Genomic DNA, 14995 nt, shown 5'->3' on the forward strand with positions numbered 1-14995 from the left:
CAGACAGTGACACAGGAGTAGAGGATCCTGCCCCGAAGAGCTTACATTCTAGGAGATGTGGGAAGTAACACACAATAGAAGGGGAGATATGTAGTGGTGGGACGTAGTGATGGTTTCAAAAGACGGGTAGGCAAGTTTGAGTATTGAGTGCTCTTTTAAATGAGCAGTAAGTAGCAGAAAGCTGGATAGGTCAATGAAGACCATTCCAGAGAGTTGGGGCAGCTCTAGAAAAGTCTTGGACCTGTGCGTGTGATGAGGTTATGAGTGAGAAAGTCAGTAGTAGGTCATTGGTGGAGCAAAGCTGGGGGAGTATTACCAGGTCAGAAAGGTAAGTGGGACAAGAACTGTGGAGGGATTTGAAGGCAAAGCACAAGAACTACAAAGAGATGCAACAGAAGAGGAGCAGAGGGAAGTCTGGCTGCAGCATTCATAATAGATTGTAGAGGAGAGATTAGGATTAGTGGAGTACCAGAGAGGAGGAAGTTACAATAGTCATAACAGTACATAATACAGTAATAGTACATAGTATTATGTTTGATGCTAAAATTACCCAATTATACTATTTTCTTTTTATTCAAGCACAATATAAAATATGTCTCCATATGGTAATTATGTATTGTTTTCAATGTTCTTCCAGGTATCTCTCAGCTTAGCAATGACCTTGAATGGTTTCGGCTGAAGTACAACACCAAACTTCCCTTCCAGGTCTGGCAGAGGGTCCCCTTCTGGAACTTCCAGTGTGAACCTCTGTAGAATCCAGGACAAAAATAGAAAGACCTCCATTTTGCCCAAGGCTTCCCCAAGGCACACACGTGTCCCTGCTCCAAAAGGAAGGTAACTCTGACTTGGGGAGTACATACGATTTCCGTTTTCATCCAAGAATCGATCTGAAATAATTATTAAAAGTGGTATTTTATAAAAAAAAGTTACTTATATTTTTGTGCACTCATTTACATGGGGGTAAAAACCGATTAGTAAAAATATTCTAATTTGTCTTATTAAGCTTTTACCAAATTTCCCGAAGCCCATGTGTGGTATGTATATAGATAAATCTTAATTGGCGTACTGGCTTTAGTTTTAAACACGCTTGGACTTCAAAGAGCTTGATCAATGTTCAAGCAGTCTAGGTTTAAGATGAATTAAAAGTTTTAAATAGATGGTATGGGCAACATGGCACCCATAGCTCCCATGCCATATATAATGCTCATAAGTCTTACCTGAAGCCTTAAAAGGTAACAAGTTTATAAATAGCCTAAAAATGTTCCCTCTTTTGGAACAAAATCCTTTAACAATTCCACAGTGAGTAAGAGAAACCCTTGGGGGTCTCTAACCAAAAATCTACATATGCCTAAAGTTTTATCGGTCCATGGAATGATCTTTCTGTATACCTTTTCGTTGTTATTCTGTATTTAGAAGTCGTGTTCTGGTTATATTTGTTAAAAATAAGCAAATTATAGAAATTATGAAATTTGGTGCTGTTCAAAAACACTTACCTGGATTGAAAACCTGAGGATTAATCCATTCTTTCTCACTGAAGTGTAAGGACCAGAGGTTTATAATCACACGGGTACCTTTGGGAATGGTATATTCTCCAATGCTATCCGAGATACAAACATGTATGGTCAGTGCTATAAACGCTAAAGATATTAAAACTCATGATGACATACATTTAATGGCTGTACTTTCCTAATTTACGGAATATGACCCCAATACCAAATCTATCCCATCAGCCCTGTCCTCAGGGAAACTTACATTTTTAGACAAGCAGACTAATGCCAGTCTGGAATAAAAGATTATTAATATTATTGTTACTGGAATTTTCTTCTAATACAAATGTTGTTTACATGTTGAGGCCCTCTTTGCACTACTGCGGTCCATTAATGTGCATTGCTAAAAGGTATCCAGAGCTGCCATCAGAAATTTCTGGGCCCCATGCTAAGTAACGTTCCTGCCCCCCTCTAATTTTCAAATATTTCAGAATTGCAAAAGTCAAGTCAAGAGTCTGGGTTAACCAGCAAGATTGCCAAGTTCAAGTGTTGGGTTTCCAATACCACTTAAGGGAGTTGGTACAAGTATAGACAATTGGAGCCTGCCCCTTCTCTTGCCTTTCTTTATAGCTAGCCTGGCTTGCCCTTGCACTTGGCTTCCATCACTTATAGCAACTGGAGCAGCAGTTTAGCTCAGACCCTCCACTTGCTCCTGGCAAGCTAGCAAGGAAGCCAGGTCCAAGTTTAAGGTCTAAGCCAGCAAGTGAGCCCACTCTGCTCAGTGAGAGGCCCCCACCTGTATTGGCGTTTGGCTCCAAACTCCAACGTACATTTCCTTTGGCAGCTGATAATTGAAACTGCAGCTCAGTTTCAAGTACTGGCCCCAAGGAAAGGACAACTTTCCAGGTTGTGTCCAGGCCTTGATCAAAAGCTCTTTGGTATTCTAACAATATGACCTGAAATCCCACCTGGAATCTTCCAAAGTCTTGTGGGGAATGAGCAATGGTGCTACAGGTCGAAAACGTAGCACTTCAGAGATGACGGCCTCTGTATAATGGAGAATTTTCCTGTCACTGAGGAGTGGATAGCGTCCAAACCCGATCTTTGCATCTAGTTCTTCCTGGATCTTCTTTTGAACCTGTTCATTTACAGCAAATACAGTACAGTAACTTTTCTATATATGTATAATCTAGATTGGTAACAACCAGCAGTGTTCTGCCTTATGACTCATCAGAGGTAATTGGAAAACACAAAAATGCAACCACAGACTCTATAAGCTATTCCCAAAATTATATCAGCAGCTGCCTAGAAAAATTGTATCAAGACTTGCTTCAAAATGTAGTTGAATGATGATTTTTATATGCAGAAATATTTACAAGATGAACAGGATGGGGAAGACAGAGATGCCTAATAAAATGTAAAAAGTAAAATGAAATAATATTACTTTTTCAAGCCCTTGTGCTTTTATACACCTAGTTGACCGGAGCACATGTAATTATTAAACACATTGCCAGTGGCAGTTTTAAAATAAGTTCAGAAGGTAGCTGTAAGGTAGTTACCTGGCCAGCAATTCCACAGCGTCCTCCGGGATCGTGGGCGGCGTGGGAGAGAGCGCTGCAGTAAGCAGCGTGGCGGAGGCTCTCTGCTCCAGTGAAGGGATCTGTCCTGGCCGAACTACTGTTCGGCCAAACGGCATCCTCGGCATCCCTGTGGACATGGACAGTGCTGCTCACGCCCTCAGCACTCCTGCGGGCGTGCACAGCACATCCCAGGGGTCCTGTTGGAAGAGGTGCACGCGCTACCACGTGTGCCTCTTGTACCCCCCGGGGGCAAGGCAGTCGGATATGTTTAGCTTAGATTCCCTGCGGCCTCATCCACATGTACCACACATTATTGGACTGACCTTTGTGTATGACCTTGGCTTCTTTCTGGATTTCGTAATAAAACTTGTTGAAAGGGTTCCTGGTGATGGTAGTGGTTTGTGCGCCCGGGCGCATTGCAATACGGACCGTCACACCACCCAGCTCTAATGGAAGAGATCCAGCAGGGCCTTTAGGAGCTTGCAATAAAGGCTCCCACTGGTCACACCATGAAAATTCAGGAGCGCCTCCTGGAGATGGAAGGGGAGTTACAGGCACTCTCTGGGCAAGGACTGGGCCCAAATTCATCCAGTTTGGTGCTACCTGTGGAACCACCAGTCCCATTACCTGACAAGTTTACAGAGAACAGACAGGACTTCCCCAACCTCCGGGAATCTTGTCTCCTATATTTTCAACTGCATCCAATTTCCTCTGGGGACACTCGCCAACGCATTGGAGTAGTGGTCTCCCTCCTAAAGGGGCGAGTCCCAGAGGTGGGCATTCAACTTGCCTTTGGAAGTCCCTGCTTTTAGCTCAGTTGATGCCTTCTTCTCTGCCATCGAAGTGATCTATGATGACCCAGATCTAACCTGAACTGCGGAGGTAAACCTGGAATACCTCACACAGGGAAGTCGCCCCATGGAAGAATATGTGGCAGAGATCCGACACTGGGCCTCCAGTACCCATTGGGCGGACTCAGTTCTTCTTCATCGCTTTCGCCAGGGCCTCAGCAATCAAGTCAAGGATCTGCTGTTGGGTCTTCCCTCTACCACTACCCTGGACATGACGGTATGGCAGTCTATCTGCATTGACCGGCAGATCCCGGATTGCCACCTGGAAAAGGTCACCCGTTGAGCCAGGGGTCGTTCATCTACTCATTTTAAGCCTGGTCCTCTGATGACCTCGACCAGTCCTTCACCTGCAAGATTTTGGTCTCCTTTCCCTAATCCTGAGGAACTCATGCAGATTGGTTCATCCAAATACACCCCGGTAGAGTGCAGTCGACGTCTGCAAGGGGGTCTCTGCCTTTACTGAGGAGATCCTGGTCATAGGGCGAGGACCTGCCCCCACAAAGAAGCCAGGAGATTACAAGTTATCAGGGGTGCAGAGGGAGGTACCTCAGATCCCCTAGCCCAGTCCCAGCATCGCCTCCTGGTTCCAGCTACCATGTTCCAGGACTGAAAGACCTTTCAGGTCCTAGCCTTCCTTGATTTGGGAGCAGATGGCAACCTCATAGATTGGGACCTCGCCACTGACCTGGGGATACCTGACCACCCTCGGTCCCGAACTATCCTTGTCTGCCATTGATGGCACCCTCCTTCAACAAGGACATTCACCTTCTATTACCCCAGGAGTGGTCCTAAAAGTGGGGGCCTCCCATAAAGAAGTAATCCGCCTGATTGTTATCAGCATGGTCAAAACCCCTTTGGTTTTAAGTCTCCCTAGGTTAAAAGCCCATAACCCTGTGATAAATTGTGAATCAGGCCAGATTGTCCAGTGGGGAATCAAGTGTCAGGCTTACTGTCTCACACCAGTTATACCAGTACAGTCCCTCTAAATGGGAGAAAAATTGCCCGAGCCTTACTGGGAGTATTCTGATGTTTTTTGGCCTCGACCAGCTGACAAACTCTCACCTCATCTGCCCTATGATTGCCCCATTGAATTGCTCCCGGGAACCATGCCCCCTAGGAGTCATTTGTTAAATTTACCCGGTCTAGAAATATAGGCCCAGAAAGAGTATATTCAGGAGAACATAGAGAAATTCTTCATCCGGCTAACCTCTTCCCCTGCGGGAGCTGGCTTCTTTTCTGTGGAGAAGAAGGATGGCGGGCTGAGGCCCTGTATTGATTATAGGGGCCTGAACAAGATTACTGTAAAGAAACAGTATCTCCTGCTCGTAATGGAAGACCTCTTTTCTAAGGTCAATGGGGCCCAATTTTTCAGCAAGCTTTATTTAAAGGGGGCCTACAATCTCATCTGCATCGGGAAGGGCGATGAATGGAAGACAGCCTTTAATACCAGGGATGGGAACTTTGAATACCTGGTAATGCCTTTTGGTCTGTGTAATCCCCGGTGGTCTTCCAGGAGTTCGTAAATGATGTTTTCTGGGAGTTTCTGGAGAAATTTGTTATTGTATATCTTGATGATATTTTGATCTACTCACCTGAGCTTCTCCTCCACAGAACCCAGGTGTGCCAGGTCCTCCAGAAACTCCGGGAGAACTGCCTCTATGCAAAACTGGAGAAGTGCGCCTCTGAGGTACGTGAGGTTGCTTTTTTGGGGTACATTTTGTCGGACCACTGGTTGGCCATGGATCCAACCAAGGTCTCAGCAGTGCTGGAGTGGTCGCAACCCACTGACCTCAAGGCTCTTCAGCGCTTCCTGGGCTTCACCAATTTTTACAGGTTGTTTATCCAGAACTTCTCCTTCATTGTCCAACCTCTGACAAACTTTACCAGGAAAGGGGTGGACTCCTTTAAGTGGACTCCAGAGGCATGCAAAGCCTTTGAAAGGCTGAAGAGGGCTTTCTGTTGTGCATCCATATTGGTGCATCCTCTTCAATCGGCAGCAGGGGATTCAGTGTAGTTGTTCCTCCTATCATTTAGCGCCAGGTGGCGCAAGGTGACTGGGCAATCTGCCCATTTAATCAGACCTTGTCCATTGCACCATTGCTCGTTGTAGTCTTTGTAACAGTGTGCTTGGGTACGTTCTTGTGTTGACCCAGTCTGATTTTCGACCTTGCTATAACTCTGCCTGCCCTGACTTCAGATTTGTTTCTGACTACCCTTGCCTGCTGCCTGCCCTGACTTAGGATTGTCCCTGACTATGCCTCTTCCTCATCCACCTGTACTACACATTATCAGACTGACCTTTGTGTATGACCATGGCTTGTTTCTGGGTTTCGTAATAAAAACTGTTGAAAGGGTTCCTGGTGTTGGTAGTGGTTTGTGCTCCCGGGCGCATTACAGTAGCAATGAGATCCTCAGCATTATAAAATGTTTGTTCCAATTTTCCAATCATCTCAGAAATAAAGGCAGCAATCTGACTGCTACAGACAACATTCACCACTTCTACTGTTGGTGAATACATTTATATCAGTCTATAGATCCCTAGTGTTAAAAGGATGTGCCATCTAAGAATTAGGCTGGTGGATAATGCCAAGTTATGCCATATTCTTGATTGCATTAGAGTTAACATGGAGCACAAAAACAAACATGTCAGCCAATATCCCAGCTGAAGTTTGCTCAGTTGTTACTTTACTATTTGAAATCAATACTTCCAGATGCCTAAGGCAAGAATGGAATTAAATCTTTAAATATTTTAGATATTAATAGCCACAATGCTATTTTTAACTGCACAACTATTTACTTGCATGCCTATACTAGTTACAGTCTACTTTATTTTACCCACCTTTGGATGGTGCAGTAATAAAGCAACGGTCCATTTTAATACTGTAGATGGGACTTCCACTCCTGCTCCAAATATATCTGCTACAGTCATAAGGATGTGATCCTCCGTCAGCCCCACATCTTGTGATTTGTTGCTGTTCTCCATGCTTAGTTTGGCTTTCAGTAGAGCATCCATCAAGTCATTGACAGCTTCACAACAAAAGGCAGCCTATAAAGAACATAAAAAACATTTAGTAAAACGATGACAAAAACACAAATCTACCTTACCTTTGTTTTTTTTTGCTATGTTTTTGTCTAAGAAATCTTTATGTTGTTATAAAAATAAATAAAATGAATATGATGGTATATTTGCATTATTATGCACACAGATGATCCAAGTGTCTATTCATGCTATCTAGTAGATGGACCTGCTGAGTTCCTCTCTGTGTAGTACAGTCAGGATTTCACAACTACTTTTACAAAGTAATAGCTGGAGTTGTAAATGCATTTGGTTAAACATTACATATTCTTTTTCCTCTTTCACACTGATAAAAGTTATAGTTTTGTAGCACTTTGGTTTTCTGCTGCTGTTCCTTTTCAACTTTACATTTCTCAAATGCACATCTACATACACTTTTGCCGAACATAATAAAGTAAAATATAACATATAATATTTTAATGTCATTTTCTCGGACAGATTTACTTTTTTTCTTCTAAAGAATCCATTTTTTTTATCTAAACTTAATATACCCACCTTATGCTCCTTTAATTTCTTTTGGAGAAGTTGGTCTCGAGCTTCCACTGCCTGCCTAAGGATCTCTAAATCCTTGTTTGGAAATATCTGCGAGAAAGAAAAGTGAATGGTTGGTAAACTCAGCACAAGCATATGATCAATATGCATTTATTAAGGTAAAGGTTAAACTCCAATCCAATTTTTATTTTTTATTTTTTTATGGGTAAAGGGCACTGTCTGTAACTGTATTATGTGCAGACATTACTGATCTCAAAACAGAATCTTATAGATATCATTTCCTGGAGACCTGACCAGTTTTACTAAAAACTTTGAAGGTACACGTACAATATTCATACCTTTAGCCATGGGAATATATCCACCAGGCTGTCTTTACCCACAGTGTCCACTATTCCTTTATGATAGTCCAGCAGGATCTCAAACTCTTCATCTCCTCTGTTGTATCTGGTGTTGAAGCACAGGGCACAGGACACATTAGTGATAGCCCGTATGAGCTCCGGGGCCAAATCCAAAGGGCTTGTTTGAGAGGAGCTGAGGGTCTGACATAACGAGGCAGCTTCACAGGATACTTGATCAAAGAAAAATAATTCAACATTAAAAAATCTGGAATAGTGGACCCCAACATACATCCTTAATCTATGTGTTGATTTATAATGACTGTGGAAGGTTTTTATATATGTATGTGTCACTTGGGTTCCTTACCTACACCTATGATTAGGATCATGATAGAAAAAGCAAAATTAAAATTATTATTATTATTGCAAAACTTTATGTTTCGTTCTAGGTCCCAGTACCCAGAGGCTTCATTTGATTTTTAGACCTCCCTAGGTTCATCTTTTACTTGGTAGCCAGATCTTTTCATTTTTCTTGGCTATATGCAGTTCTTTTTTTTCCTCTCTCTCTGCTGCTGTGTGAAAAGGCTGACAACTGACAGAAAACTAAAAATGTTCAAGGACTGTCTTTGTGTCATAGTAAACTCATGAGGGGGACTCTATGAGTTGTTTAATGTGTACTATGCACTTGCTGAATGAAGTTTTCCTGCTATTGGTTTTCATTGTGTGTAAATTCCCCCACCTACTAGATTGTAAGCTCTTCAGGGCAGGGTCCTCTGCTGCTGTATCACTGTCTGTATTAGTCTGTCATTTGCAACCCCTATTTATTAATGTACAGCGCTGCGTAATATGTTGGTGCTATAAAAAATCCTGTTTATTAATAATAATAATAATAATAATAATAATTGCTGCTTTGCTAAATAAATGTGCTGGAGAAACCTTGGACTGTTCTAGATGCATGGTCCCTATCTTGGTGCATGGTACACTGCTGTTCCTCCATGATATATATATATATATATATATATATATATATATATTTTATTTGTAAAAATGTATCTCATGGATTTCATGAGTAAAAAACGCTGAAGCCAATGTCAAATGCAATATATTCACAGCAATCAAAAAAAGTTCCAATTAAACATTTATGAACATCCCATTGTGGGACAATGTTTGAGATACGAATTTGCAGCTAACCAAGTGTTAGATAAAAAATTTACAAGGTAAACAATTAGGTTCAGGTTGATCCAGTATAAGATCATGCATATTTAATAAATGTGTTGTTCTCTGTTCCTGCTGCTATTGCTAAACATTATTAATGTGCATTTATGATGTCATAATATACAGTAACACTGGATTTAAAAATATATAACAAGGCTACAATAAACAATATTTTGCTCCAGTCAGTGACTTGGCCTAGGTCAGGATGATGCCATTAGTCTGCTGCAGGCAGTAGGTAGCCTTTTCTCAGTTGCCTCTACCTCTGTGATTGAATTCCAACATTGGGTCTGATTTATTAAAACTCTCCAAAGCTGGAAAATATACACTTTCATCAGTGAAGTTTGGTGATCGAACAAACCTGGAATGGATCTGGTCCAGGATTGAAAACATTTGCAAGCAAATAGCAAATGACTTTGAAGAAATCCATTCCAGGTCTGCTGGATCACTTAGCTTCACTGATGAAAGTGTATCCTCTCCAGCCTTTGACAAGTAGAATATCAATTTTTTATTTGCCATTGTGAGTAAAATTTCAGTGGGTTTTCCAGTGTTACTGATTAAAGTTTGTTTGTACAACATATAGACCCCTGTATATACGGCGACACAGCTATTCCAATAAATACACAATAGGGTAATATAGTACTGTCTGACATTCACAACATTAAAGGTGGTAGGGAGGAGAGGATGCAAGGACTGCAGTCTATACTTGCTACATAAATATGGAACCATGCAGGAAATTAAGTATAGGAAGAAAGAGTATATCCAAAAGGAGAGTGCTTAAATACCTACTGTAGTAGTTGCCAAGCCAGTTGTGTAGACTGAATGTAGAGAAAGGAAAAAGCGGCTTTTTATGGAAAAGTTTTTGTTAAAAAATAAAAAAAATCCTTTATTCCAAACATGATAAGCGAAAAATAAAATGATAAAGTATACACAACATACATTCAATGCACAGTGACGTTTGTCTCCCCACAGAGGATTGTCACCTTTGTTCAGAGGGTATAGGTATTGGGCTTCTTACATATTCCTAATACTACAAGACTTTATACTCCTGGTTAGTTATTTAATTTAGTTATTAATTAGTACATAGAGAAAACATCTCTTCTCTTGTATGGGTTCATTATTTGTTCAGCTGTAACAAAAGATCAATATTTTATGGCTAAACATTGAAAACAGGTGAATCTTTGTTAAAAAATCTGGTATTTATTGTTCCCATAGTCCTACACAAGATAATGTATGCTCCTTATCTAAATAAACAAGGTTTCTATGTACATTGGGTGGTTGTCCACTGGTATCCATTCACAAAAGTCATTTCAACAAACATCTCTACAATATATTCCATAGAGACTTCTCCCAGTGTCTGAGTTAAAGTGTCCATGGCTATATAAAACTATTCTGTATTCCAAACTAACAGTAAAACATTTGAACAAGCCATAGCCCACATCTCTGGGTTATATTAATGTGATCTTCTAACTTTTACCTAATTCTTAAAGTGCACAACATAGACTCTAAGTAATTTTTGGTTTCTTTCTAACAGCTTAGAAACACTGGTTGTTTATAATATAGGGCTGGCAGCCTGCCAAGGTTCTGTTCTCACAGTATGTGTTTGGAACTATAGAGAATGAATTTCTTCCCAATGCTTATAGACACAGAGATAAACGTGGGCTGGTTTGTAGATATATAAATACTTTATTTGTGTATGCTCTGGATACAAGATCTGTGTCTACAGGCAATACAGAATGTTATGTTAGTCCATCTATAAATATGGACTGTAAATATAAATATTATATATATTTTTACTAAACTCTTCCAGGACTTAGGGCAACATTACCTTTCTATTCTGGGAAACTGTTGATTGGGAAGGATAGATTTTTACACCTAATCTTGGTTTTCCTTTTCTCCTAAAAACAGGCACTAACCACAGTATGCCATGCTTCCAGGAAAGTTCGCCAAATATTTGTTTGTATGACAGTCAATTAATACAAGAGTAGTGACTGTGTTTGTTGGTTTCAATTATCACTTGTGACATATAGTTCCAATAGTTCTACCTTCTTCCTTCATATGAAGTCTTGCTTTTGCTATAGTCATTGTAATGGTAGCTCCAGCATGTCGAAAAAATGTGTTGGTTTAAAAGAGGCACCCTAACACTTGTGAGAAATCCATATACACCAGTTGATGTAAGAGCATGTAAAAGAATATAAATAATTGTTGCTGCCTGAAAATACATTTAAATCATTGCTGATGTAAACATTTACAGACTGTAAACATTTACAGCAATTCAGATTTGTTGAATGGCCCTGCACTTGTAATACACATATATGACCACTAGATGTCACCAAAGTCGCATTATCAATGACAAGTAAATCCCCATGCTCAAAATAAGATATTATTGTCTGGACTGAACATTTAAAACTTTTTTTTTTTTTTTCCTGAAATGTCAAAATGTATATTTAGGATGTAAACTAGCTATAAGCAGTTCACACATTTAAATATAATAGTATACTAATGATGTTACTATAGCCAATCAATATAACGTTTTGTACTTTGCTTGTTAGATGGATCTGTCAGTGCAGTGCAGTCTTAGAGATATCTATGGAGGGTATACCAGTGGATTTGGTTGGGAGCAAATATCTCTATAGGACAAATCTTTTAAGATAAAGATTGCCACAAGAACTTTCAATAAACTGCCTATTCCATTTTAGAATAGGTATAGTATGGATGGGAAGGTATGGAATAAGAAAATTCTGGTCTACTCACCTTTTAATAACACCCAGCAGTGATATTCTATATATAGTACCATCCGGTCATAGACATTCCAAAGACTAACTACTGATTTCATTGGAACCAGATTGTATTAGTGGAATATCACAGCGCAAATCTTGGCATTTAAACCATTTTTCTTATATTTTAGTGAATTCAGTAACTCTTGTAGCTGAATATCCAAAGTAGGCAAAATTTCCAGCTATAAATGTAGTGTTGATTGTGAACAGCTGCATTCTGTTATCTTCCTGTATAAACTGTTCATAGTATCAGATATACAAGCATTCCTTTATTTTAACACAATGAGCTTGATTTATTAAAGCTCTCCAAGACTGGAGAAGATAGACTATTATGTCATGGGTGAACCTAGGTGATCCAACACACTTGAAAAGGATTTCTTCAAATTCTATTGCTATTAATTAGCAAATATTTCCTGGACCAGATCCATTCCAGGTTTGCTGGGTCACCCAGGTTCACCCATGACAATATATCCTCACCAGGTTTGGAGAGTTTTGCTAAATCAGTCCCAATGCATGCTAACAGTAGTGTAAGTGTAACACAGATCTATATTACCTCTCATAGGGATTACAGCATTCCTTTAATTGAGACAATTGTGTTGATTACTGAAGTGACTATTCCTCCTGCCTAAAGCAACTGATCACATGATCTCTGCCTAGGCAAAAGTCACTTGGCTACTGCAAAGGTAAGTTGCATTTTTAATTCTTTAGCTGTAAATGGTGACCTATCAGAAATTTGTTCATGAAAACGAGCCAACTACATGAACTCATACTGAACTCTCTATAATATTCTGTGCTTGCATTACTTTATATAACACTTGAAGTAAGAAATGTTCTTCCATGTCTGTACTGATGTAAAACCAAAACCATGGTGATGCGTACTCACTGATCCGCTCAATAGCCACAGTCCCTTCCCCGAACATGCACAGCGCTGAATGGACTATTTTCCGATGGAACTTCCAGGTTGGACTGTAATCTGCAAACACAATGTCCTTGGCATCCCTTGTCAGAATATCAGTTGTCACCTTGATACATAGAGATAGGACTGTAAAACATAAAATATTTCTACAACCTTGCATTGTGAGATTTGGACTATTCGGTTAGGTGACTTGGAAAGTATTCATGGATGAGATGTGTCCCTTGCAGTATTTTTTTCCACTAATATCCTTATTTTGCTACCCATCATCATTAAACATATGTTCTTTGGGTCTAGGTCATCATGGACCTCCCCCAGCCTGTCAATGTACAGAGAAATACAAAGCGGCACCACTTCATTGTTCTTCTCTTCTTCTATCAGCTTCCTGTCATCTCTAATGGATTGAAGAACTGATTCTTGTGTTACTACTTCCTCTATACATCAAATTCAGGTACTTACTCTGCTTTATTAATAATGTATTAATTATTACAGATCTGCATTCTTTGTGTATTTTATCTTTACCTAGAGATCAGATTTTAGTAGTAGTTAAAGCAAAAGTAACCCCAAAAAAATAAAATCAGACTTGCCTTCAATCCCGCAAGATCACCCGATCCGTCAGGAGGTTTCTTCTATCGTGTCCCTTTATCCGCCCAGCACAGAGGGAGCGCCAGGTGCCGCCATCTTCTCCTCCCTTCTACCGGGTTCTTCCTCCTACGACACCCAATCTAGCACTGTGCAAGCGCGAGATCGGGGGGCGTAGATTGGAAAACAACTTGCCGATCTCACTGCGCATGCTCGGGTATCCCGGGAGATTCTGCACTCCCATTCATTCCTGATCATTCTTGAATTAAAAATTGAGGGGACGATGCTGCACCCTTTTTTTTTTTTTGTAAAGTAAAAGTTTAGGTACGCTTTAAATAGTAAATTTATTTATGGCGATCTAGATTTTACCGGAGCTAAAAGAGGAGCATTTAAAGAGGAATAAATGACAGAGGGATTTGGTTTTAAATAAAGGAAAATTAGGGTTTATACATGAATATGTTTTTGGATCTGGAGCACTATATACAAAACATAAGATTCCAAATACTGGGGACACTGAGCTAAAAAAATCAGTAAATTTGACTTACTAATGCAGCATTGATGTGTAAAAGGATAACTTTATGACTCCACCGCATGAACAAAGATTACCAATGACCTGAATTGTCTTCTCATTGAAGTAGAAGTCAGTTCTGGATCATGGAAAATGACTTGCTTATCCATATACATCAGATTCTCCTCTTTCAATGTTTAGACCCCTCCCTTCCCCGGACAAGATTGCCACCTAACTGGGGGAAATAGGATTTGTCCATACTATTAATAGGTAAGAGACCAGTGGGTTGGTATGTTTTTCTCAGACTAATCCAATACATTGTACGTCATCTTTTATATTGGGACCACATAGGACACTGTACTATATATTGGGACCCACAATGATGATTAGGAAGCAACCAAAAATATATAAAATCAAGTTAGTTACAGACCCCCAAAAACAAACATTGTGACTGTTGTGTCATGATTCACTGGTTGTAACCTTTTAGTTTTTATGATACTCACTGCCCGGGGTCTTCCAGCAAACGCTTTGCCCTTCTTCAGCAAAACCTCTCTGGCATCCTCATGGTTATTAACTACAACCACATGTTGGGAGCCCAACTTAAAGGCATATAGGCTGCCATACTTCTTCATCAAGTCACAGAAGAGGATGTGTGGTGAGTCCAAGTGATTTCCAAGATGTAGTAAACTTCCGATGACCGGCAATGATGGTAAGCTCTTGGGGTATTTTACTTTTCTATGGTTCCTCAATCCTTTTCTCCAGACAGAGATGAGGAATATCACTGAGACTAGAAGCAAGGTGCTGCCAAGCCACACATACATGATGGAATCCTTTTTTTACCACTAAATAATCATTTTTATTAACTTGCTGATAAATAATGTAATGGCTTTTCCCTGGAGCCAATCAAAGCTTGCAGAATATTTACTCCTGGTCTGCCGATAGTAAATGGTCTTTCCTTCCAGGCATTATCTAATACTATAAACAAGTATCAAGTCATGAGTATGATACTTGTAATATGTACTTTCCCAGACACCAAAATATAAACACATTTAAAGGACCATTTCAGGCAGCTAGTCAATGAAGACCAATGATTGAATAATGCGATTTAATAAATACTAAAATTTTAATTCTGAAAGTTCACACAAATTATTTTTTATTAATAAAAAAAATTGTTGAAGCTGG

General features: G+C 40.0%; 1 protein-coding gene across 1 annotated transcript; it reads right to left on the reverse strand.

Moving 5' to 3' along the window:
- Positions 1–609: 609 nt before the first annotated feature.
- LOC140339367 (steroid 17-alpha-hydroxylase/17,20 lyase-like) lies at positions 610–14634 on the reverse strand. The gene is made up of 8 exons (XM_072424045.1): positions 14317–14634; positions 12694–12832; positions 7825–8054; positions 7490–7576; positions 6758–6964; positions 2456–2625; positions 1494–1597; positions 610–887 (listed from the first exon to the last, which is right to left on the reverse strand). The coding sequence occupies exons 1-8, from the start codon at positions 14632–14634 to the stop codon at positions 610–612; spliced, it is 1533 nt and encodes a 510-aa protein (XP_072280146.1).
- Between the last annotated feature and the right edge of the window lie 361 nt (positions 14635–14995).

This window comes from Pyxicephalus adspersus, chromosome 10, assembly GCF_032062135.1.
Source record: "Pyxicephalus adspersus chromosome 10, UCB_Pads_2.0, whole genome shotgun sequence".
Taxonomy (NCBI): Eukaryota; Metazoa; Chordata; class Amphibia; order Anura; family Pyxicephalidae; genus Pyxicephalus; species Pyxicephalus adspersus.